Source organism: Macrotis lagotis, chromosome 8 (genome assembly GCF_037893015.1).
Source record: "Macrotis lagotis isolate mMagLag1 chromosome 8, bilby.v1.9.chrom.fasta, whole genome shotgun sequence".
Lineage (NCBI taxonomy): Eukaryota > Metazoa > Chordata > Mammalia > Peramelemorphia > Peramelidae > Macrotis > Macrotis lagotis.
Window position 1 is genome coordinate 111,564,591 of NC_133665.1, and position 25,933 is coordinate 111,590,523.

Below are 25,933 nucleotides of genomic sequence, written 5' to 3' on the forward strand. Positions count from 1 at the left end.
CCATTGCAACTTTCCCGATGTGGTTTCAATGTTCTGTGGGTCACCAAAAGAAATTAAATGGGAATTTTAAGGGAGTTTTCACAGATAACATACAAAGGGCAGCAGACCACATACAAAAATTTAGAAACTCAGAAATACATAAAATATATGTATAATTTTATATAATATCAATATATTTTATCTTTTAATAGCATAATAATTCAGATTTCTTCTCTGGGAGGAAGGGAGAGTCAAGTAATTTTACATGAATTTTCTAGATCTCTGGGGCACTGCACCTGTGACTCCTTCAATATGGAAAGGATAACTGTATTTGATATCCTGGATCTGGGAGAAAGCAAAAGAAAATGATATACCAGCATCCAATAGTGATTCCCATTTCTGAATCACGGAATCTATAAAATGAGGGAATTTGACTACAAAGTTTAAATCTCTGAGTCTAAATGTTATTCTTTGTGGTCTAGATTAAGGGTTACCGTTGTGGGGGGGGTGGAAGAAGGCAAAAGTTATTCCGTGAGGGAAAGTTGAGGGTCAGAGCCTGGGGAATATTCATGGTTTGGGTCCACATTTGGACAGGGAGGTTGGCAATTAGGGTATGGGTAATAGCTGTAGATTATTGTTTGGAGGAAAGTCAGGGTTGTGTCTGTGGATGATCGACTAGGGGTTATTGTTTGGAAGATTGAGGGTTTGGGTCTGGGTTAGGGCTGGGGATTAGGGTTAAGGCTGGAGGTTACTATTTGAAAGGTTAGGGGGATTTAGCTCTGATGGATCAAGTCCATAAACTAGTTAGAGTTTAATGTCTAAATGTGGAGACCCAGGCAAGAAGGCTCTGTCCAAGGATGCCTTGGGGCCCCGGGGTGCATGCATGGTGCTAAATTGTGGCTGAGTTTGTATTTCACAACATCCTCTGGAAGACTCTGAACACGTCTCTGCCCATGTTGGGTAAACAGAAGCAGCTGATCTGGGCAGTGACCCGTGGGCTGGGGATCCTGTGAGCCCAGATCTGGTTTCTTGACCTGGGCTCTCTGACAAGGGTCTGGTAGCTATAGAAAAGGAGTGAGGGATGAAAGTTTGGGGGGCAGGAGAGGGAAAGACTGAATTTTTAAAAAATTGAAGTATGGTCCATCTGGGAATGAATAGGGAATGGTTCTCCCATGAATTATGTGAAGAATTATAGCTAATATAGCTATATGTGAAGAATTATAGCTAATATGGCTATTATTTTAAAAACATTGGAGGACTTTTTGGAAGAGGTTACTCTTAGCAGGTAGCAAGATAATTGTGGATTTTTTCTGTCTTGTGGTCAGTCAAGAGAGGTGATTCCCCTCTTTTTGAAGATGGACCTTCAAGAAACCTTCATTTGAAAATGTAAGGGGGTTCTGATTTCATCCTCTAACCTTTGCTTAGGGTCAGTCTACAGCTATGTCTTTCTTCCTGGGCCTCAGGTCCATGTACAGAGTCTCGACAGAGGGGGCTAAGTCTGCTCTCCATGGATTCCTCTTCTTAACTCCGTTGCCACTTCCTATTGGGCCCCATATTGGTCCTGAAAGCAACTATCTTCTTTCCTTTCCCCTCCAATCCGGAAATTGTGGCTTTCCCCATATACAGTCTCTCTTTAGCCTCATCAGACTGGCTGGAGGTGCCCTTCATGGACCTTTTTTTTTCATGCCATCGTTGTGGGGAGGGGAAGAGAAGGGAACAGCTCCCCATATCAGCTGTATCTGGACCACTCCTTTGCCTTGTGATACAGGCATGACGTCCATCCTCCCATCCTCCTCTTCTTTCTTCTCCACTATGGTTCCTTTCTTTTCTTCTCCTCTCTCAGTTCACTTCTCCCCTTCCAGGCTCAGTTTTACTCTGTAAGTGACTAATATGAAAAAATGTACATTTGGACATTTCCTGGAGAGAACTAGAGCCTGATCTCCTAACCTTTCTGCAAAGTTGGCTCCATCTTATTAAATGTTTCTCTTGCCTTCTCTCTCCCCTACCCCCCAATCCATGTGTGTCTCCCTTTCTCCTAGGGTGGACTCTTCTATGTTTCTCTCCTCTTCTGACTGTTTCTGACTTTCTCAGTCTTTATCTCTCTGTGGCTCAGATTCCCTTGATCTTGCTGCATTTCTCTCTCTTTTAAGTGTCTCTTATCTCTCTCCTCTCCCATGACTTTACGTGTCTCATGCTTATGAACAGGGAAGGCTTTAAGGCCTGATGATTTCCTGGAGTCTTTCCATTTTCCCTTGCCTTGAAGGTACTGGGGCTGTTGCTGCTGCAAAAGCCAGGGTGGGAGGAAAATGGGGGAAAGAGCAACTGTGGAGGAATCTTGTTGGTGGGCTCTGCTCCCCTTTGTAATCTCCTCCCCCTGTTGGCTCTGGATAGGAATCTGGGTTTGCCAGCAAATGTGAGTGTGGGTGTCTTTGAAGGGCCATCTCTGTATGTGTAGATAGATGAGTGTAGAGATGACTGTGTTAATGATTGTGTTTGTTTGTGTCCATGTGTCCATCCCTGCACGTGCCTACTTCTGGCTCTGTGTGTGTGTGTCTGTATGTTGACATCTGCATGTCTCTGTGGTGTGGCTCAAGGGAAAAGCCACAGCAGCAGCCCCAATCCCCCCAATCCCAGCCTCTGGCCAGTTTTCTCCTGTTGCTCCCTAACAGAGACTGTTTTGTACTCTGAGCCAGCACAGGGTTCCCTCCCATCCTGAGAAGGGCTTTGTCCCCTAAGGGGTGGAGCAAAAAGGGGGTGGGTGTACCCAATGCAGAAGCTCCCAAATTGGTCCAGGAGGCCCTAGTTGACTTTTGCCTGGACAGTGACAAAGCTGCCTCATCCCTTTGTCCTGCACAAAGTAGCCAGTATGATGGGGTAAATGTTCTCAGTAGCCAGGCTTTCTTGATCATTGGGTTTTCCACAAAGTAGTCCTCTCTTCATCTTCCTTCCCTTCTCACTGCTCACTCTCCCCATTCATTGGGTTCTTTCCCAGCTTTGCTTAGGTCTACTTTAAAAGCCTGCTTCTTTTGTAAAGCCTTCCCTGCCTGTTCCAGCCAGCCCTTCATTCGAATACATATTATGGCATAGCATTCTATTCTGCATTGTTCTCCGCTGCTCCTTGTACCCTGTAGACTCTAACCCCTCCCCTCATGGCAGGGCCCCAGATTCTGAGCTCCCTTGGGACAGGGTCTGGGTCTTATCTCCTCTCTCTTCCTCTAGACTTGGTTTCCTGACCAGTACCCCCCCCCCCAGGCAGCCCCATTTGGACTAGAGACTTAGCATCCCCCAAGACCCTTTCAGAAGGTCTACACTTATAACTACAATTACAACTGCTACAAGATCAAAACTATTCATAATAAAATTAAGATGTTTTAATTTCTATTATGGTAAATCTTTAGATAAAAATAGCAAAGCTCTTTGGGGGGGAGAGTAGATTTTAAAGGAGATCCTGAGTCCAGAAAGTTTGAAACACTCCGAGACTGTAACATTCAAACCAGTTGCTGGCCGGTATCATGTAAGATAACAAATCCTGATTTTGAAAATTATATATGTCATTTGTTGGTTTCTTATCTACTTTCTGGGCTGTAAGTCCTATGAATACAGTGACTTGTTCAGTCATTTTTATTTTTCAGTTGTGTCTAACTCTTTGGAACCCCTTTAAGCGTTTTCTTGGCAATGATACTGGAGTGGTTTGTCTTCTCCTTTTCCAGCTCATTTTACAGATGAGGAAACTGAGACAAACAGGGTGAAATGAACAGGATCACATAGCTAATAGGTGAACTCAGGAGGATGAATCTTCCTGATTCCAGACCTGGCATTCTCTCCACTGTGCCATCACCACCTATATTTTATCTGAACCAGGCATGGTTCTTAATCTTTTTTTGTGTCCTGGACCCTTTGGGCTGTGTCAGGTGAAACCTGACATGTTTTTAAATGCATGAAACAACATAGGATTATAAGTCAAACCAATTATGTTGAAATTATTACCAAAATATTAGAAAAACAAATTCATGAATCCCAGATTAGAACCCCTGCCCTTGAAGGTACCCAATGATTCCTTGTTCCTTTCCCTGTGAGCTCCCCATAGACCAACCAGTCTCTTCCATAGTATGGAGGAGTTCAAGATGGGGCATGTGGAGGATGGAGAGGATGTTTCAGAAAAGATTTATGGATTATAGATTAATAAAGCCCAGATCCTTGGCCTCCAGGGGTTTGAAGGAGTTTTGCCTCTTAGAGAATCTATTTCCACCACAACCTCCCCTACCCTCAGCCACCCTGTTTGTAGCACTCCCAAGGTCTTTCTGATTAAAGACTATCCCATGAAGGCCTAGCTCCCCCACAGGGGTGCCCAGCCAGGCAGCTTCCTCCACCTCTTGAGATTGGGCAGCTTCCATTCAACGACCCGCCCATCTGCTGACAGCCTGCCAGGTTGGGTGTTGCAATACTGGGCAAAAAACTAGATGAAGCAGAACAGCCAAGAAGGGCTTTCCTGGCCACGTGGGGGAAGGGAGGGGGACCTTGCTGCTCCCAGGAGTGCCTCCCTTTCACATTCATTCATCAGCCCTTTCCAGAGCCCCTCTAGTGTGGTGTGCCTAATCTTGCTAAAGGAGATTGTCAGGAAGACAGAACACTCAACTTCAACCTGGGAAACTCATGTTCCAGCTGAGGAGACAGAGAACGCCCACAAATGATGTTATCCAAGGCTCACCTTTCTTAGCTCTCTGGAGTTTTCAAAGAATTCAAAAAATAGGCAGCTTAGGATTAAATGTTGAGGTATCGACTTCCATTCTATGGGAGAGAGAGAGAGAGAGAGAGAGAGAGAGAGAGAGAGAGAGAGAGAGATTCTGAAGTCATCTGTTCCCCTTCCTTCCCTTTTCTGGAAAATTGTGATTCCCCAATGAGAGCACATTAACTGCTCATTGAATATGTAAGGCTCCATATTTATCAGGATATGTGTTTCCAGACATTATACACACTCATGATAATATATGCGAGTATGTATATAAATTTTTATTTATTTTGTTATTTCCCAATTCCATGTAAACAAAAATTTTTAACAATTTTTTTTCACTGCCTACCATTTTTTAGAAGAAGGAAAAGCAGGGAGGGAGTTGGAAAATCTGGTAAAAATGAATGTTAAAAATTTTCTTGGGGGCAGCTAGGTGGCGCAGTGGATAGAGCACCAGCCTTGGAGTCAGGAGTACCTGAGTTCAAGTGCAGCCTCAGACACTTAATAATTACCTAGCTGTGTGGCCTTGGGCAAGCCACTTAACCCCATTGTCTTGAAAAAACTAAAAAAAAAAATTTCTTGATATGCAATTGGAGGGAAATATAAAAAAAATTTACTATTAAAAAATTATTTTTTTTAAATTTTGAGTTCCAAACTTCTGTCTCCTTTTTATTCTGACCCCTCCTTGAAAGATAAGCACTTTTTTATTATTCATACAAAGCATATTTTCATATTAGCCATATTGAAAAAGAAAACACAAACAATAAAAATAAAGAAAATTTTAAAAAGTGAATATGGACATTGTTGAGTGGGGGGTGCACACATATATGTATTTATGTATATTCAGGTAATTGAGAATATGCTGATCAAAATAGCAAACATCTATTTTATTTAAAAAAGTTAGATTTTAGGGGCAGTTAGATGGCACAGTGGATAGAATACCAACCCTGGAGTCAGAAGGACCTGAGTTCAAATTTGGCCTTAGACACTTAATTTCCTGTGTGACCTTGGGCAAGTCACTTAACCCCATTGCCTTGCAAAAACCAAGGAAAAAAATAGATTTTATTGCTATCCTTTGCTATCCTAGATTTGCCCATATATTCCTCTCTCTCTCCTGTCCAGAGAGCACCTATTATAATAAATAATTTTGGTTTTTTGGTTACATTTTGAGTTCTAAATTGTCTTCCTCATTCTCTCTCTCTCTCAACCCTGAATTAGAGGTCACCATTTGTTCTAGTTAGATATGTGAGATTATACAATACCTATTTCCTATAGCAGTTCTTTCTCTGGAGGTGAATTATATTTTCTTTCATAAATCCTTCAGAGTTTATTGAATGACCCTATTACTCAGAATACCTCAGTCATTTACAGTTATTCCTTGAACAATATTGTTCTTACTCTTTACAATGTTCTCTTGGTTCTACTCATTTCAATTTTGATTATTTCTTTTTTTAAAATTTTATTTAAGGCAATGGGGTTCAGTGACTTGCCCAAGGTCATACAGCTAGGCAATTATTAAGTGTCTGAGGCCAGATTTGAACTCAGGTACTCCTGACTCCAGGGCTGTGCCACCTAGTTGCCCCACTTTTAATTATTTCTTATAAACCTTTCCATGTTTTTCTAAAATCAACCTGCTCGTCATTTCTTACAACACAATAGTAGAATATCTTCACAATCATTATACCACAACTTGGTCAGTCTAATTAATGGGCATCCCTTCCATTTTCGATTCTTTGCCATTACATAGAGAACTGCTATAGGTATTTTGGAACTTATAGGATTTTTTAACTTCCCCTGCCCCCAACACCTTGGGAAATTTAAAAAATTTCAAAGGGTATACAATTTTATAATTTTTTGGCCATAATTCCAAACTGCTCTCCAAAATAGTTGGATCAGTTGGCAATTCTACCATATCCCTCTATCATTTGTTATTTTCCCTTACTCTCCTTTTAGTCAATATGATATTTATGAGGTAGTATCTTAGTGTTATTTTAACTTGCATTTCTCTAATCAATAATGATTTAAAGCAATTTTTCATATTTAAAAGAAAAAAAAGTCAGCAAAACCATTCAAGAAATTATTTAAAAGAAAAAAGTCAGCAAAAACCATGGCCATGGAACCCTGATCTCTACAAAGAACTGATGACTAGTATTTTCTCATATCTCTGCTTAGGACAAGTTTCTTAATTATGTGTTTTTTTCAATGATTTTGAAATGGCTTTGCTTGTAATTTGCAATTTTACATTTTAATTCTTTTGTGGTAGTTATTATCATTTACATTGTTGTTGCCATAGTATAGGAGGCAGCTATATAAGCTCAGTGGATAGTGCTGAGCCTATTGTCAGGATAGACCCAAGTTCATATGTGACTTCAGACATTTACTAGCCGTGTGACCCTGAGCAAGTCTCTTAACCCCTGTTTGTCTTAATTCATCTGAGAAGGAAATGGCGAATCACTCCAGAATCTTTGTCAAGAAAAACTTTCCAGACTATGGAATCCTGAAGAGTTGGATGTGACTGAACAACCAGCCATTATATACATTGTTCTTCTGGCCCAGCTAACTTTACTTTGCATCAGATTATGCCTCTCTGCATTCATCATTCTTACAGTCCCTACACCATAGTGACTTCCTCTCTATTCACCTATTACAGTTTGTTCAGTTGTTTCCCAACAGATGGGCATCTGCTCTGTTTCCAGTTCTCTGTGATGACAAAAGAGCAGTCAGGTATTTATATAGTAGGCAGAACATCCTGCTCCTATACTTTTGTCGATGATGATGGATATCAAAGTGGGTTCTTCCTCCACCTGGAGGGATTATACCTTGTCCACTGTCTGCTTCAGTATGCCTTGTTCTCTTGCCCCGTCATCAACTTTCCACAGTGTGTGTGGGCACTTTCCTCTAGATCTCTTGATACTAAGAGAGCATGTGGCTATTGGTTATCTGTTGCTATTGACACATGACCAACCCATCACTCCTTTTCTAGTCATGCATGTCATGACAAACTTCATGTTTCTTCTCCTACTCATCCCCTCCAAGCTAAGCAGTTCTCATCAGTTCATGCCTGCCATGGACCATTCCATTGTCCATTGGGCAGCTCAGAGTTTTAATCCTTTGGGAACTGTAATGTTTCATGAATCGGAATAATTAATAATAATTGCTATTTACAGAGGGCTGACTATAACATGTATCTCATTTAAACCTCACAAAAAGCCCCCTTTTATAGAAGTAGAAGCCCAGCCAACAGGGGTCAAGTGACTTGCAAAGGGTCACATGGCTAGTAGATATCTGGGGGAGGGAATATTTGAACTCAAGTGATGCCTAAAACATCACTATATGAATATTGTTGTTAAAAAAAATTAGGCCTGGGGCAGTTAGGTGGTACAGTGGATAGTTCACATCCCACCTCACACACTTAATAATTACCAAGCTGTGTGATCTTGAACAAGTCTCTTAAGCTCATTGCCTTGTAAAAACAAAAACAAAACAAAAGTTAGACACGGGGCAGCTTGGGTGGCACAGTGGATAGAGCACCAGTTCTGGAGTCAGGAGGACCTGAGTTCAAATATGACCCCGACACTCAACACTTAATAGCTGTTTGACCCTGGGAAAGTCACTTAATCCCATTGCCTTGCAAAAACTTAAAAAAAAAGTCAAACCTTTGACTCCGGGAAGAAGCACAAGGTCACTAGAAGCCCTACATACTGCTTCATGTGGATTCTCAGTTCAGATGACACATTTGGGCAGAAGGCAGTGACTGAAATTCTATCAGCTGGCCTCCCCCATAGCCAAGACTTGAACTGATGGCCAAGGAGACCTTACCCTCTTTCCTCTGATTTGAACCAAGCTCAGACCATTCTGGGTAGACAGGTAAGAATTCTGACTTTGGGCTAGGATTGCATTATAGACCCCCCCCGCCCCGAAAGGGAAATTTCAATGATTCTTTTCTAAAACCAAGGGAAGTTCAGCTCTTTGAGGTACAGAAATATTACAAGGAAGAAGAGACCTGTGTCTGAGAGAAGTCTGATTTAGAGAATGAGTTGTCCTTTGGAACTCCACCTGCTATCCTGAAGAAAGGGGGAAACTTTGATCCTGACATGTGACAAGGATGTTTTTCCTGTCATTCCTTTGGAATCTCTTGCTATCTCTCTTCATTTGCCTTATCTCTGTTTATATTTCTAGCTTTCTCTGGCCTTTTTGCATTTGTGTATCTGGACTCTGGTATCATCTAGTGCCTCTTTGGGAAGGGCTCATACTTTTCAAGGCAGGGCTTCCAAGGAACAGGGAAGAGCTGGTGGTTCCTTCTGAGAACTTCCCCTGGACTATAACCCTATCAGGAGGACACACCCTGTGCAAAGATTTTGTTTTCTGCTTATTGAAAGAGAAAGTCTAGGTTCCTTCTCATCCTTCCTACCAGACTAGGGGAGAGACAGAGAGACATGGGCAGAGGCAGAGGAAGAAAGTCCAAGAGAAACAGAGAAAAGCAGGGAGAACGTGAAGAATCTCCTAAAAACTGACAACTGAGATGACACAGAAGGACATAGATGGCGAGTCATATGTAGAGGCAGAGATAGAATCCTAGAACTTGATAGGGATGCAAAGATGAGAGAGTGATAGAGAAGAGTTGAGCAAGATAGAAGCACGCCAGGAAAAATGATGGTTTCTGAGGTCATGGGCAAAGGGTTTGGGGGATTCGGGAGTTTCTGGCTTGGGTTCATTAAAACCAGAAATATAAAGAAAGGGGTATTTATACTGAGTTCTGAAGTGAGAGGAATCGTCTCTGTCTTCCTGCTTTTATTTCCTTGTTTATTGGCTTTGTGTGTGGGAGGGATAGAAAGGGAGGTGGACAGTTATTTAGTTAAGAAATTACTTGGTAATGTGGGTGGAGTCTCCTTGGCAGCTAAATTCCCACGATGATAGGGTCCTGAGATGAAGTTATTATTTAAGGGTTATTAAAGGCCAGATTTGATTAGAGAAGCTTTAGAAAGATTAGCGAAAGCTAACTATCTATGAAAAATGGGGGAGGATGAGGAGAGGATTGTTGGTATAATGTACATTTTAGGAATTCCCGCCCACCCCTGTATTGTTTCTGAATCTGGAGATTCCCTTTCCCCTTGTGAATAAGCATAGGACTGCAATCCTAGGTTCTGAAGGAGAAGTAGCAAATGGGTGCCAATACTCCTTCCAAGACTCTGGGACAGTCAAGTTAAAGGGTATGTGCATCCCTGAACCTAGGCTTACTGAAGGAAGATCAGGAAATCCAGGAACTAGGGTTTAGGTATCAAGGGAAAAGCTATAGAGCTAAAAGGGCTGGTTCCCTTTTACAGAAGTTCTAGAAAATGAAGGGCTTCAAAGGCTACCAATATCATTCCCTCAATTTCCAGATGAGAAAGCTAAAGCCTATGAAGGTTAAGTGTTTGGGGCTGGGAGGGAGGATTTAAACGATTATTCATTCTCTGATTCTGGAGCCTAGTTTCTTTCCATTGTCCCCTACATCATCCATCTAACTCTTGAAAACTGATTGGCTCACATGGAGACCTCAGATCCAGAGTGCCTCATAAGCACCACGATGCTTTTTAAAGACGCATCTCTCTGAGCACTCAAGCTATTCTGTCCTATTTCCTACTAGGAATAATTATAACTTGTCTCTGTGTCCACCTCAGGATTTTTAGAGAACCTGCTTATTGTTTCTCACAACCCTCATTGGTGGGCATTATTTCCATTTTACAGAGGCAGAAACTGAGTCTCAGAAGGGGAAAGTGTCTTCTCTAACACAGGACTAATGCTAGAGCCTGGTCTAGAACTCAGGTGTGTGAGTAGGTGGGTAAGGGCTGCAGCTGGGAGAGAGGAGGAGGTAAATAGTGGCTACTCCCCAAGTCGTGTGAGGTCAGAAGGGTTCCTAAAAGAGCTGACCTTTGGACTCCATCTGTCTTCTCCATTCACACGCACTCCAAAGAGTGGATCTAGCTAGAAGATTGGGAGCTCAAAGTTCCAAGCCAGGCTTTGACCTCTCAGTCTCCGTTTCCTTATCACTAAAATGGATACATTCCTTCCCATCCTAATAGCTTGAATTGGAGACTTGTTTCTGCCATTGTTGACTTGATGTATGACTTAGATAAATTACTTTTTTGCGCTTTGAATCTCAGTATAGGTTACAAATTAAGAGCTGTAGAATGAAGGAATTGGGTGTTATTTCAGAACCCTCTTGTTGGACCTGACAGGAGCAGAGGTTCTACAGGAAAGCATCCATGCTCATGGGAATTTTCTGCTAAAATATTAAATGGGAAATTATATGGTTGTTATGTAAATGAAATCAATCCAACACTGGGGCAGATGGTAGTCTAGCTACACCTTCTCATCCTGTGCTGCTTTTGACTATGCCTTTCTATTAATCCTCCATAAAAAGGACCTACCCAAAATGCTGGAGGCCTTTAACTGGTGAATTAATTTACACAGTTATTCTGTTGAATGTTGCTTATTCTTGCTGCATGACTTTCAGCTTACCATTTTTATGTGTGTCTGTGTGTGTGTGTATGTGTGTGTGTGTGTGTGTGTGTGTGTGTGTGTGTGTGTACTGTTTTGTTGTTGAGTCATTTTCAGTCATATCTGACTATCTATGATCCCATTTGGTATTATCTTTGCAGAGATACTGGAGTGGCTTGCTCTCTTTCTCTAGCTTAATTTAGAGATGAGGAAACTGAGGTAAATAGGGTTAAGTGATTTGCCCAATTCATATATCTAGTTCATATCTGAGGCCAGATTTAAACTGAGGTCCTCCTTACTCTAAAGCTGGCATTCTATCCACTGTGCTCCCCAACTGACACATATAGGCGTGCATGTATTCATGTGTGTGCATGTGTACCTATATGTATGTATACATGTTTATTCACATATGCATATGCAAATACTCTTGATGATGCCTTTTAATAGCATTCCACAAAAACAAATCAACCTTGGGAATATGCTTCAGCACATTTTTTTCCATGAGTGCAATTTTTATTCTTCTGTGATTCTGGCCATATGGCATCATGAGAAGAATATTAATGTTTTTTAAAATGTACTTTGACAGCAAAGAGCAGATTGAAAGCATTGCATACGGAAGCTAGGTGGTTCTTCAGATAGTGTTGGTTTTGGAGTTGGGGAGAACTGAGTTCAAATCGGGTTTCAGAACTGACTAGCTACACAATTCTGGGCAAGTCATAGTTTCCTCATCTGTAAAATGGGAATAACAACAGCACTTACCTCGCAGGGTAGTTGTAAGAATCAAATAAGATATTTGTAAAACACTTATCAGTATGCCTGATAAATGCATATATATGTTTGTTCTCTTCCCCTTTCCCTACACATTTCATCAGGTTCAGTTCAGCCCAGTCTCCCCTTCACATTCAATTATAGGCCTAGTTGATTGAAGTACATGGTCAAGATATATGTGCCATTAATTCATTGGGCTTCCACTCAACTGTGGGCTGGACAATTTGCATTTGTCATCCACTTGGTTTCTCCTCTTTGGATTTCAGCCAGTCCATAAACTTTTATTAAGCATTACTGTATCTGAGGTTCTGCTGCATGTTTAGAGTACGGAGAAAGGCCCAAGATAGTTCTGCCCTCAACTAATAAACAAATATGATCTTATTTGGTCAACCAATGTGGAAAGTAGGTGCTATTATTATTATCTTCATTTTATAGTTAAGGAAACAAAGATAGACAAAGTTTAAATGACTTGTCCAGGGTCACCTACTTAGGAATTCTGAAGCTTGATATAAACTCTGATTTTCCTGACTTCAGATTCAGTGGTCTATCCACTTTGCCACCTAACTAGTGGCAAACAGTAGATGGGTTTTTCCTTGAGTGGTCAAAAGTGGAAGTACAGTGGTAACAAAAAAACAAGAGATTCTGAATGTATGCAAAAAATCCTCTGTAACACCAAAAAATGCCTTTGGAGAGCATGTCTCTCTTTTATGCCTTTATTAAAAAGAAAAAAAACTTATTCTCATTGATCTTTTTCATTTTTATATCACCTTCACTTTCAATTATATCCCATCCCTTTCCACTCTCCAAGAGTCCATCCTTATAACAAAGATTTTTTAAAAACAGTTCAGCAAAGCATCTGCTATGTCTGACAGCACATGTAAGATTTCATATCCAGAGTCTTCTGCTTCTGCCAAGGAGGAAGGGAGATGCTTTTATTCCAGTGTCCTCTGAGGCCATGTTTAGTCATGATAAGGTTTTTAGTTTCATATTTCTGTACTTTCTGTTTACATTGCTTTAGTTACTGTGTCTGTGCTTTTGTTGGTTTTTTTATGGTCAATCCTAATCCTCAAAGGATTGTTGAAGGAAGCTCTCTAGTCCTATCAAGGAAATTTCATTGACTTCAACATGAGAGACATCTTTTTGGAGGAGAACCTTTAAGACTCTTTTTCTCTATTGAGTCAAATGCTCCTTTGTAATCAAGCAACGATATTGTTGCAACCAATCAATAATATAACAGTGGGTCCTTGTATTCTCTGGGCTCCTTAGTCACTTAGATGACTAAATATGTCATCTGCTGGAGAAAATGACCTGGAAAAGCAGGCCCTGTTCCCTTCTCATTAAGGATATTCTTGATACTTTGACCACACCAATAAAGATTTTACAGAGATGTGAAAGTAGACATATGGATTAATAGTTACTGAGAAGTACCTTTGGGGGCAGGAGGATGTATTAGAACTATCTGTAATTTTTCTGTCTTTTTGTGATCTTTCTCTCTTGGAGATATTTTAAAAACCTATTTCCAGGTGTATTCAAGACTGTGATATATCTCCTCTTCATATATATATATTCTTTGGTCAGATCTGGCCATTTTACCCATTTCCCCATTTTCTGGCCATTTCTGCATAGCACACCAGTCCAAAGATAATGCATCCATTCCATTTCACTTTTATTTGCTGCCCTTCCAGGTTCATCTATAAATGTTCATGGGACAACCTAGTTTAATTGGGACTCATATTAACTTTTCTGCAAGCTAATTATATCTTCAGACGTCTTATGGGAGAATATCTCTTATTATGATTAATAATAATAATTATTAATATTATTTCATCTTTCTGTGTGTGGTGTTGCAAATGAATGTGTATTCCAAACCAGAGTGAACTTGGCAGCCGTCCCTATCCCTTTAGCAGTGTTTTTAAATGAGGGTGTCTATATGCTCTTTTGGATCCTTCTTGGAATAATTTTAACCATGTCATATGACAATAATCAGTCATTTTCCATTTTTCAGATGAATCAGCAGGCTTGTCTAGATAGATTAGACTGAAACTGTAACTGCATGTGGTATCTTCCCATTTTTAGCCTTTCTTTTAATTAGATATTGATTTCTATTTTTGTGTTAACAAATTAAAATTCTGACTGCACACAGACTACTAATTCTGAAATTACTTCTGTTATCAGTAACTACTTATTTCCTGTCTGGTATGATATAATCACATTCAATAAGGGGAGTGGCTTAGATGATCTTTAAGGTCCTCCCCAGCTCAAAACCTGTGATTTTATGAAGACCAGTTGCATCATGTTACACCAGTAATCTATTATCTATATTAGTTATCTTGGCAGTTGCAGTTAAAATACTGTGTAAAACCCAATGTGGTTGACCACTTGGTGGTCCTGTGTATTGTCTCTTAAGACCATACATAGTTGAGCTCTTCTGAGGCTAAAAGAAAAAGAAGTAGGGACAAAAATTTGCCAGTAGTTTATGGAAAACAAGTTCTCAAAAAAAGTATTGTCTCCTTCCAAAAGATGGGAGTTTCACTTTTCATAATATTGTTAGGAGGTCTCCATATTCATCGTCTTCTGACAGTACAGATGTGAGGCTTCTGAATTGTTCCCTGGTCTTTGGATTCTCTCATTTCTTCATTTGAAGCCTTGTTTTTTCCAACCTTTTCCTTTATACTTCATTATGCTTACCACCAATCAGTGCAGTGTAAGCTCCTTGCAAATTGTTTTCATTTTTGACTTTATATGCCCAGCATCTAGCACGTTGCCCAGCATATCAGAAACATTTAATAAGTGCTTGTTAAATTGAATAAAATGTCAAACCTCAAACTATAAGACTGAGTTGGTTTGGAAGATAGTCAAGTTCTTCATCTCTAAAATGACATCTGCAATCAATGTAGGTGCATAAACTGCAGGATCTTTGTAGTGGTCTATTTAGTTATGCTTATCCTAAACACAGTCAGTTCAAATGAGTTCCTGAGTTAAAATTTAGCCTCAGACATTTATTAGCTGTGTGCAAGTTGCTTCACCTTGTTTGCCTCAGTTTCCTCATTTGTAAAATGAGCTGGAGAAGAAAATGGCAAACCATTCCAGTTTTTTTTTGCCAAGAAAACCCCAAATGGGGTCCCAAAGAGTCAGATATGAAGAAAGGACTGAACAACAGCAAGCATGATGAGGAGAGATGAACTAGCACCATTCCTTAAAATTGTTTCTTTTTGGGGCAGCTAGGTGGAGCAGTGGATAGAGCACCAGCACCGGCCCTGGAGTCAGGAGTATCTGAGTTCAAATCCGACCTCAGACACTTAACAATTACCTAGCTGTGTGGCCTTGGGCAAGCCACTTAACTCCATTTGCCTAGCAAAAAACCTTAAAAAAAAATTGTTTCTTTTTTTTCCCCTTGGATACACATTGAAATGACTTCCTTGAAGAGAACCTGTGGGGAGGCTAGGTGAACTAGGTGACTTAATGGATAGAGGCCTGGGTTTGGAGTCAGGAAGAATCCAGTTTAAATCCAGGCTCAGATAACTTGTACAAGTCACTTAACTTCAGTTTCCTCAACTGTAAAGTGAGGATCATAATAGCCTTTGCTTCTCAGGGTTGTTTTCAAAGTTTCAAAGAGATTGCTATATAAATCCTAGTTATTACTATTAAATAATCCAGGACCCCCTGAATTTCCTGTAAGATTTCAAATTATGTATCTAAGACAGTTATTTTACCAGTGGGTTTGGGGTTTGTTTTTTGGGGGGGGTTCTGAAAATAAACTTCATTTCCTCTATTTTGCTTCCAAATTTCTTCAACCTTTCTTTGTCCTTGGAAACTCCTTTCCCATGGACTGATGCCTCCATTATATTTTCTGTTCCTTTGTCTTCTGTGGCCAGGTACATTGGGTAAACACGGGGCTAGATTTTTCCCAGCTGTAGAATTCTGTGATTGACAAATCAAACTACTTTGCCCTTAGAGGTGATTTTAGGCAGTACAATGGAGTTGTACTGTGGGCTATGTTTCAGGGAATCCACAGGATGGAGAGTAGAGAAGGGTGGAAAAGAGAAGAGGGCTGTGGGTCCACTGCTGAAAAGATTACATATAAAGCTTATATTCATACTGTTTGCCTGGGGACCTCCCCATTAGACCCGAGAAGGTGGTACCATGAAGGACTTCCCTTCATCCCTCCCCTTTATTCCCAACTTTCAGACTGCCCTCATAAATTTCTTTTCTCCAGGGGGCCTCATGGAGGTCTTCCTCAGATGTCTCTTGGTGATCTTAAGTTGACCCTGGCTTCTCAAAGGCTGTGCCAACAGAGGGCAAGCCCTGACTGGTCCTACCAAACTGGAAAAGCTTTGGGGAGGCCCAGAGAAGGATTGTATGTGAGCCTTCTAAATGCAAAGGGGCACCAGGAAAGGAAGGCTTTTTTGACCATGGCAGTTTGTTAAATTGCCTTGTTCCAGTGTGAAGAGGCTGGCATTGGATTAGTTGGGGGAATGATGAAATTACTGATCTTGTAAGCATTTTTCTTCAACTTTCTCCTAAGTATCTGCAACCTGATTATGTTGGGGAAAGGGTAACCTGGATAAGCCAAAAAGCTTTATATTGAGTTTTAAAATTAAAATTCCAAGCAAAATTTGATTGAAATGATTAACCTTCCCTGAAGACAAATGGGCTGCAGGGTGAAGGAGAGATCTGTCTCTGAATGTACTAGGGGGAGGAGACAAGAAAACCAAAGTCTAGGAAGAAACATCATTGAGGTTTGATTATAAGTCTCTTCCCCCAGCCCCCACACTGCACCATCACCACACTTTATATCTCTATTAGTTTTTCTTCTCATATTGGGAGCCCTTATATTGCTGGTCCATGATCTCACTCCAAGATTAGCAATCCCCTCATTGTCACCAAGCAGGTAAGGGCCCTCAGTTCGTACAACTTGTGCCTGTCTAGACTGACCCACTAGCTTTCCAAGTCTATACATCCTTCTAGACTAGAAATCCTTACCTGGACCCCCATGCCATGATCTCCTCAGAGCCCACATTGGCTCCCTTACATTCCCTAGATCCTTATGAGCTTCTAGATTCCTCCCTCTCCAAAGTTCCCAGGCTCCTTTTATTCCCCCATCCTAAACCTTGTATCCCAACCCTCTGATTTATAAATCCTTTCTCCCATAATTGTCCCAGGAGATGATCAGGAGCCTGGAAGGAATGGCTGCTACCTCCAGAGGACAAATATCCAGTGGGAAAGTCAAACCCTGCATCAAATTCTTAAACTAGAGTTCATGTATAGATTTTAATGGCCTATTACTTGGACAGGAAAAAATTACATCTTTATTTTCACTAATCTCTGACAGAAATTGAGCATTTCCTTCCATTATTTATAAGGTATTATTCTGAGAAGGCTTTACCAGACTGCCAAAGGGGATTATGACACAAAAACAGTTATAAGGTCCCCTGCCCTAGAAGGACCAAAGCTAGGTTTCCATTGGTTCCCTGGATTCTAACTTTCAGTCAATGAGGCCTTTGACTTTTCTTTCCTGAGGGAAGAACCAGGGGTCCTTCCATTAAATTTATTGCAAACTTAGAGTCTCTTTAATAGACAAATGAGGTTTCTCCTCATTCCCACTCTCACCCCCCCCCATATATTTGAGTTCAGAGTCAACCTCTTATGGATTTTTAATGAAATTTTATGTTCTTTCCTAATGAGGAAATAGCCCGGTATCCTAGAAGCCCAGCATCTTATTTGTTAGGATACCTAATTCATGAATAAATTAGTTCAGTGGGTAATGTTGGGCTTGAAATCAGAAATCTATTCTCAGACAGTGTGATCCCACCCAATAATGTTGTCATGAGAATCAACTAAGAATACTGGTAAAGTGCTTAATGGCACATAATAGGTGCAGGGTATATGCTTATTCCTTTCCCCCTTCTATTTTTCCTTGTACTATGTAAATCTCAAAGGGATGAGGAAATACATAATATGACTTGGGAGGGGTAGTGGGGGAGAGGGTTGAAAGTAGCTCAAAGTTAGAAAGAACTAGGTAAAAAAAAAAAAAAGAACTAGGTACCAGGATCTAGGTTCTGATCTTGGCCCTATTACTAATTTGTATACATTCCTCTGAACCTCATTGTGTAAAATGGGGAATAAGTATCCATGGCCTCCTTCTGCTATGGAGCTGTTTTGAGTAGAAGGGATCTTAAAAGTCATCTAGACCTATCCCATTGCTGTGCATTAGGTGGAAATGAAAAGATTTTGGGAAATACTGAAGGATGATGGTTGAATGGGCCAGGGATTGTTATTTCTCCCCATCTTCTATCCTGAAGCCATCTGCATAGCCTACCCTAAATTTCCTAATTAAGAGTCCTCTCCCAAACCTCCTTAAGTCTTTTTATGGCCCATTAAGTCTTCTGTGGAATTATAGGATCCAAGATTAAGAGTCAGAAGAGAATTTACAAGATCATCTAGCCTAATCCCTTTTTTTTTTCAGATGAGGAAATAAAGGCAAAGAGCAGTTCAGTGACTTGCCAAGGTGAATACAAATATGAGAGAAGTTAGGAAGAATTAGATCTATCCCTTATCAGAGGGAGAGGCTCAATTTAAACACTGAGTTGTTTTGTTTTAATGAGTCCTCCCAGGATTCTAAGTGCTTTCTGGGTGATGCAGAAAGACAGTATCTTCCAGTTGTATGGCTCCATTGTTGTCTGTTTCCCTGGCAGTGGCTATGGACCAGCTCCTCTCCTCCCTTCTGCCCATTGCTCCCCTCCCTCAGCATCTTGACAGGGTCAACCTTTTCACCCTTTCTTAACTCAGAGGTTGTGGTGGTGATCATACAATGATTCACATTTATAAAGCTTTTCAAGGTTTTAAAAATGCTTTTCCCGAAATGATTCTAGAAAATAGGCAACACAAGTATTATTATATTTATTTTATACATGGGGAAAGTGTAGCTTGCAGAAATTGTTCCTTGCTTAGGATCACATAAGGCCTTATCCAGGCTTCTGACCCCAAAGCTCACCTACTTTGCTCTTGCTGCTTTTGGCCTTAAGATGATTAAATCTTAGGGCTACCTCAGAAAACAGTTTAAACTCCTCCTCTCGTAGATGAGACAAGGGGGAGGCATTGTGACATCATGGAAATAGAAGTGAATTTGAAATCAGAGGATTTGGGTTCCATTCTTAGATCTGCTTCTATCTTTATCATTCCCTTTAGGTTTTCCTCAGTTTCCTCATTTCTAAAAAAAAAGGGGGGGGAGAGATGAAACAAAACAGTGCCTCAGATATCTTGCTAAGCTAATTGCTCCTTTGTGGCTTCCCCTCTGTTCCACAGCTGGCTAGTGTCAAAGCTAGAATTAGAATCCAAGACTAAGGCTCTTTCCATTACACCACAATTATTTCCTTTCATCTTTATTCTCAACCATAAATACGCTTCATTTCTTTTCCTGCCCCTGTCAGCCAACCTTACTCTGTCCCTAACAGGTCTGTGATCAGTGTAATCAGCCATGGCTCCATTCCTGCGCATCTCCTTTAACTCCTATGAGCTTGGATCTCTGCAGACTCCTGAAGAAAACTGTCAGCCCTTCTGTGCTGTCAAGATGAAAGAATCCTTGACCACAGGTAAGGGACAAGACCTGGCTGCAGGAGAAGGGTTCTGTCCTGGGACCTCACAGTCATGAGATCCTCAAGTTGGGGGGGGGGGATGGGGAGGGTATTTAGGTCAATCTTCCTGCCCCAGAATTCCCAGGCTCAGGAGATAGGGTGGAGCTGAAGGAAGGAACAGGTCAGGACCGATGAAGGAGCTTATAGACTCTCACGTTCATCTACCGGATCCCTTCACTTCTCCCTTGTGCTACTGCTTAGCTTAATGGAGGGGGAAAGAGCATCCCTTGCTTCTTGCCAGCTGCTTGGGAGGGGCTGGGTGATGGTGGAGAACTTGCTTGTTGGCAGATTATCCCTGGTGGATAACTAGATGTGGCTTGAGTAAGCTATTAAGAGCTAGCTGGTAGGGGAGATACCTTCCTGGGAAGAAGGTTGAAGGGGTGTTTCATATCCTCCAACTATGTGAACCTCAGACAGAGGGAAGACCCTGGTCCAGAAGAAGCCTACCATGTACCCAGAATGGTCATCGTCTTTTGATGCCCACATCTACGAGGGACGAGTCATCCAGATCGTCTTGATGAAGGCAGCTGAGGAACCCCTTTCAGAAGTGACTGTGGGTGTATCTGTACTGGCCGAGAGATGCAAGAAGAACAACGGCAAAGCTGAATTCTGGGTGAGGGTGCTATCCTCTGTGGTGATGAGGAATCATCAGGGTTGAACACCCTTGTGTGAATAACATGAATGTGTGTGTGTGAGTGTGTGTGTGTGTGTGTGTATGTGTGTGTGATGTGTCAACATTTGAGTCTGTTTCTGTGTGTCTACTATGTTTTTGTCTTCTTTGTATTATTTTATTTAGAATCTGGTTTTATAATCTGAGGAACTGGATTCAAATTCTGCCTTGCCTGTATGACTTTGGAGGAAATCATTTAACCTCTTTTAGCTTCAGTTTCTTCAACTGTACAAAAAAGGGGTTAGACTAGATGACCTCTGACATCCTCTCCAACTCTAAATCCCCAATCCCTTTATGTCCTTGGGGAAGTTACTAAAACCTCTCTGGACCTCAGTTACTTTATCTGTAAAATAAGGAGGCCTGACTAGATGGCTTCTGAGGTCCCTTTCAGCTCTAGATCTAAGATCTTACTCCATATGTGTGTCTGTGTCTGTGTGAGCATATGTATGTTGTTGTAGCTGATAGGACCCACAGAAAGTCACTGGGCTTTGCTCCCCCAAGCAGAGATGTCTCAACAGGAAAAGGCTTTATAACTGTCCATTACTCTGCCCCCAAGTAAGACCTACTTCAGAGAAGCTAGACCAGGGGAAGGAGGTGGATATGAGGCTGAGCCTTTGCAGACCTCTCTCCTCATCACTGAGTCCTGAATTCAGATGAGGAATATTTTTTCTGCCAAAGTGAATCAAAAAAAAAAGCAACCCAAAAACATTGTAGAAGAAGGAAACTCACAGACAGTTGAGAACAATAGCAAAAGAATAATGAGGAGCCACTGACCTGTAGGTGTCAAATACTCTAGTCCAGACTGGGGCCGGAAGGGCTGAGGAGCTGCAGTAGAGTCAGGAAGGGAAGGCGTCTGGGAAGAGGTGAGTGTTTTAACCAAGTGAGCTCATTTGTCTGTCTGTCTGCCTGTAGGTATGAGTTCGGGGATGTGTGTGTCCTTTCTGGTGTCCCTGGGTGCCAGAGTGTATTCTGGTTTGGGTGGCCTTCTCTTTGCAGGCTGAGGACCCCCTTGCCTCCTCCCTGAGCTCTTCCCCTCATCAGAGCAGCTGTTGGGTGGAGGTGGGGAGTTTCCCTTCCTTCTCATTCTGTCCCTGGGCCCAAGCTGGGGTTAGAATCTTTCAGTTCCCTAAATGTAACAATACCTCATGGGGGATGGGGATTCCCACTTTAAAGACCCTTTCCTCTACATTGGACTTCCATTTGGATGAAGATGTTTGGGGGGAACTTCAGCCAGAGGGAATGGACTCAGAGAGAGACTAACTGGTGATGGGATAGGAGTAGGAAGGCAGTGCTTGGATTGAGAAAGTGGCTGAGGGATGGAGACCTGATGGCCAGGGCAGGCTGGCTTTGGGAACTCCTCCCCTCTCCTCATGGGCACACCTTCTTATCTCCTCAGCTTGACCTGCAACCTCAGGCCAAGGTACTCATGTCTGTCCAGTATTTCCTGGAGGATACAGGTAAGAAATGGTAAACCACGCTCTCCCATTATGTGCTGGCTCCTGGAAATGAGGTGGAGTTGGGGAATGGATGTGCCCATCATGTAGCAACAGGAAGAGGTAGAAGACAGAGCTTGGGTCAATGACAAACACAGGATTCAGACTAGAGACTTCTAGACTTAGCAAGCTGTCTGGGACTGGTCCTAACTCTCTAGCAGAGAGATCACCCTATTTCCTCTTTAAGTTTGGTTCAGAGGGGGTGGTGCAGAAAATTTTAGGGAACCAGTTGCTGTTGCCTACTATGGATTACCCAAGTGGACTTCCCTCGTGCTCCCCTACCCCCAGGACCTTGCATTTTAATCTCCTCTGAAGCTGACTCTCTCTACCCACCCTCATCTCCCATTTCCTATTTAGGAAACTTGAGTACTCCTAGCCTTACCATTTATTCACTGTGTGACTTTGGATAAGTCCTATCCCCTCTTGGCCTTTAAAATGAAGTTTAAGGAGAAGTGCTCTGAGAGCTTTTGCTGGCTCTGAAGTGCTAGGATTTAATGATTCTGGATCTTGGCTAAGGTGAGACTGACTCTTCTGGCTCCCCCTCCCTCGCCAGATTGCAAGCAGTCCATGAGGATGGAGGACGAGAGCAAATTCCCTACCATGAACCGACGGGGGGCCATCAAACAGGCCAAGATCCATTATATCAAGAATCATGAGTTCATTGCCACCTTCTTTGGCCAGCCCACCTTCTGTTCAGTCTGCAAGGATTTTGTTTGGTGAGTAGGAGGGAAAGTTCATAAAGTTCACAAAACTCTCAAGAGTTGGGGATGGGTTGGGGAAGAATTGGGGAGACAGGGACTGACTTAAGTTCAAGCAATGGGGGAGAGGGGAGGGATTAAGACAGCTCCTGTGGAGGCTCAAACTTCTAGGATAGTTAGGAAAAGTTATGTCTCACCCAGTCTGACTTGATTTTTCAGGGGTCTTAACAAGCAAGGCTACAAATGCCGACGTAAGTATGAGCATGAAGTGTGTGTGGGGGTCTCTATCAGTGTACGTGTGGGTGGGTGGGTGGGTGTGCTTACCTGGAACATTTGTGAACATACATATAAATGTGTGTGCCATTGTACAAATGTGTGAGTAGATAAACTAGAGAGTGAGCTGCTTATCCCTGTTCCAAGGAGAAAGGATGGTCCTGTACTATACCATCCCCCCCCCAGAGAACCCTGTACTGCTCTCCATCACCAGCCTCCTCCCTGTTGCTCCCTAGCACCTTCTCAGAATCCCAGTTGCCCTGTACTACTAAATGGTATCTTCCAGATCTCTCTCTCTCTCTCTCTCTCTCTCTCTCTCTCTCTCTCTCTCTCTCTCTCTCTCCCTCTGGATCTTATCCCCTTGGTGCCCCCTCTCTAGTCATTATTCCTTCTTCCCCTTCACTTACCCCCTTCCCTCAAGGCTTATGGTAACCAGGCAGTCAGGAGGTGGGGAAAGGAAAAGAATCAGTCCTTTGGGCCAGATGCCTCCCTAATGGTGTGGGAGGCTACTTGGGCAGGCCAGGAGAACGGGAAGCTTTGTGTCTGGGGACTGGGCAGTGTCGGGCGCCTGCTCACAGTCTCTGCCCCTTGCCCTGCATCTCTTCCCACCCCCTTACCCTGGTCTTGCCTCCCCAAGAATGTAATGCGGCGATCCACAAGAAATGCATCGACAAGATCATCGGCCGGTGCACTGGCACAGCGGCCAATAGCAGAGACACCATGGTGAGAGGGGCTGTTGGGAGCAGATCGTCATGATGAAAGGACCAGGGCTGGGGACATCATGTTGAGGGGAGGGGGACAGATTAGGGATATCATAGTGAGAGTGAATGAAACATCTAGGGAAGGGCCCCCAGAATCCTTTGGGAGGACTTTTGTAGGAATTGGGGGCTGGTTTTCAGGGGAAAGGGAAACCATTCAGTGTTTGTGTTTGGCACCCATGTACCACCTACTCTTTCTTCAAAGCAGCTGAAATAGGAAATTCTGAGAGGTGCCAGGTGTCCCCACCTGTGCCCTTCCTATCTAGATTCTGACTCCTAGGGCCTCTGGGATGACTCTTCCTGTAACTTCTGGGGAGGGATGCCTTTTGGGAGGTGGGAGTAGAGACTAGAGGACTGGGTAATCCCCAGGTCATTCCTGCCTAGGACCTAAGGTATAGTCCTTCTCTCTGGGTCTTTTTCACTTTTGAAGTGGTGTGGATTAGGCAACCTTTAAGCCTTTTGACAGTCCCAGCAGTCTGTGACTCTAGAATTATGTCTGCTGTTGGAAGGCTGGATGGCAGGCAGAGGGGTGGGAAGGACATGGCAGGGATTCACGGTGTGGTTCTGATACTCTCCCCAGTTTCAGAAGGAGCGCTTCCACATAGACATGCCCCATCGCTTCAAGGTCTACAACTACATGAGTCCCACCTTCTGTGACCACTGTGGGAGCCTGCTCTGGGGACTGGTGAAGCAGGGCTTAAAATGTGAAGGTTTGTGAACAGAAAGCAATGGGGAGATCTGGGGGTGAGGGGTTGTGGGGTGAGGGTGATAGAAGGGAAATGGAGAGAATGAGAGAGGGAAGGGCATCAGAGGGAGCTTTCAAGGATGAGTGGCCACAGTAACAAACTCAGAGGCCCAAACCTATCCCAATGGCCAGTGACTCCAAAGATGCCATTGGGACAACCAAGTGAAGATAGCTTGGAGGTACTTGGAGCTGCAAGACTTGAGCTCAGAAAGAGAGGTTGGGGTTGTACTCATTGATTGGGGAGTCATCTCCTGAGGCTATGATTGAAGTCATGGGAGGGAAAGAAACTGAGAAGGAAAAGACTGTAGCAAGAGAAGGTTCAAAGGCAGAGCCTTGGTACAGCCTCATTGAGGGCTGAGGAAGGTAATGGGGAGCTAGAAGAAGCAGGTGGAGTTATCAGAGATGTGGTGTCTCTGAAGCTGAGGGCAGAGAGCCTCCAGAAGAAAGGAAGTGGGTTTATTCATTGGAGCTTCACCTTTAGTTAATGCAGTGGATAGAGTGCTGACCTAGGGGCAACTTGGTGATGCAGTGTTTAGAACATTGACCCTGGAGAACCCAAATTCAAATTTGGTTGTAGACATTTACTAGCTATATGATCTTGGGCAAGTCACTTAACCCCATTGCCTTGCAAAGAGAGAGAAAGAGAGATAAAAAGTGCTGATCTTTGAGTCAGGAAGACCTGAGTTCAAATCTTGCCTCAGAAACATACTGTCTGTGTGACCCTGGGCAAGCCATTTCACCCTTCTCATCGTCATTTTCCACATCTTTAAAAAGAGGATAAGAATGACACCTTTACTGGGTTGTTGTGAGGCTCAAATAACACACAAAACATGTAAAGAGCTTTGCAAACCTCAGAGTACTATGTAAATGCTAGCTATTATAGTTATTTTGTATTATGTAATCCTGTCTTTAGAAAAGAAATAAGTCAGGATGTATGCACATTTCTCACCTGAAATAAGGTTTCTTGGGAAGGAAGGAAAGCTCTATTTATTGATCACCTCCAATATTTCAGAAACTGCAAAGAACTTTATAAATTTGTCTCACGTGAGATTCACAACAACACTGCATCCCTGTTTTACAATAGAGAAAACTGAGGTAGACATAGGTGAAGTGACTTGCCCAGGGTCACACCATTACTAAGTATCTGAAGCTAGATTTGAGCCAAGAGCCAGCTCTCTATCCACTGTGCCATCTAGATCCCTCTAAGACCCTGGGTATCTATAGCTTGAGGACGTAGAAGGGATTCAGGGGAGATTCCAAATGCCTATACTTTTTCTCTCCCCCCAGACTGTGGGATGAACGTACATCATAAATGTCAGAACAAAGTGGCAAATTTATGTGGCATCAACCAGAAGCTGTTAGCTGAAGCATTAAACCAAGTCAGCCAGGTATGGAGGGGAAAAAAAATCAAACCCAAGCAATAGCAAGTGGGTTGAGGAGGGGTCTTCCGGCCAGCACTGCTCAGATAAGGACAGATAGAAAATTCCAACTTCAGTTTGCAGACTGAAAAATGTAGGATTTGTTGGGGAAGCAGTGATGCATGTTAAGTTAAGACAACCCATTTCCTCATTCAGAGAGCTCCCCAGAGTATTTCAGGACTCTGAAAGAATTAAAAGAGTCTTGTAGGGTGGTGGGAAAAGTACTCAGAAACCTCATGTGGAAATGCTAGGAGGCCATGGAAGATCCACCAGAAGTGAAATGAACAT

At 42.5% G+C, this 25,933-nt stretch overlaps 1 protein-coding gene across 2 annotated transcripts in view; it reads left to right on the plus strand.

Moving 5' to 3' along the window:
- PRKCD (protein kinase C delta) overlaps positions 1 to 25,933 on the plus strand; it is an 86,907-nt gene that overhangs the window by 48,094 nt on the left and 12,880 nt on the right. Inside the window, exons 3-10 of one of the 2 annotated variants that reach the window (XM_074198217.1) lie at positions 19,411 to 19,548; positions 20,004 to 20,203; positions 21,657 to 21,717; positions 22,307 to 22,469; positions 22,671 to 22,702; positions 23,362 to 23,447; positions 24,063 to 24,192; positions 25,515 to 25,615. In XM_074198217.1, coding sequence (XP_074054318.1) covers positions 19,434 to 19,548; positions 20,004 to 20,203; positions 21,657 to 21,717; positions 22,307 to 22,469; positions 22,671 to 22,702; positions 23,362 to 23,447; positions 24,063 to 24,192; positions 25,515 to 25,615 — 888 coding nt within the window. In that variant the 5' untranslated portion in view covers positions 19,411 to 19,433. The other variant, XM_074198218.1, reaches the window with a different exon arrangement.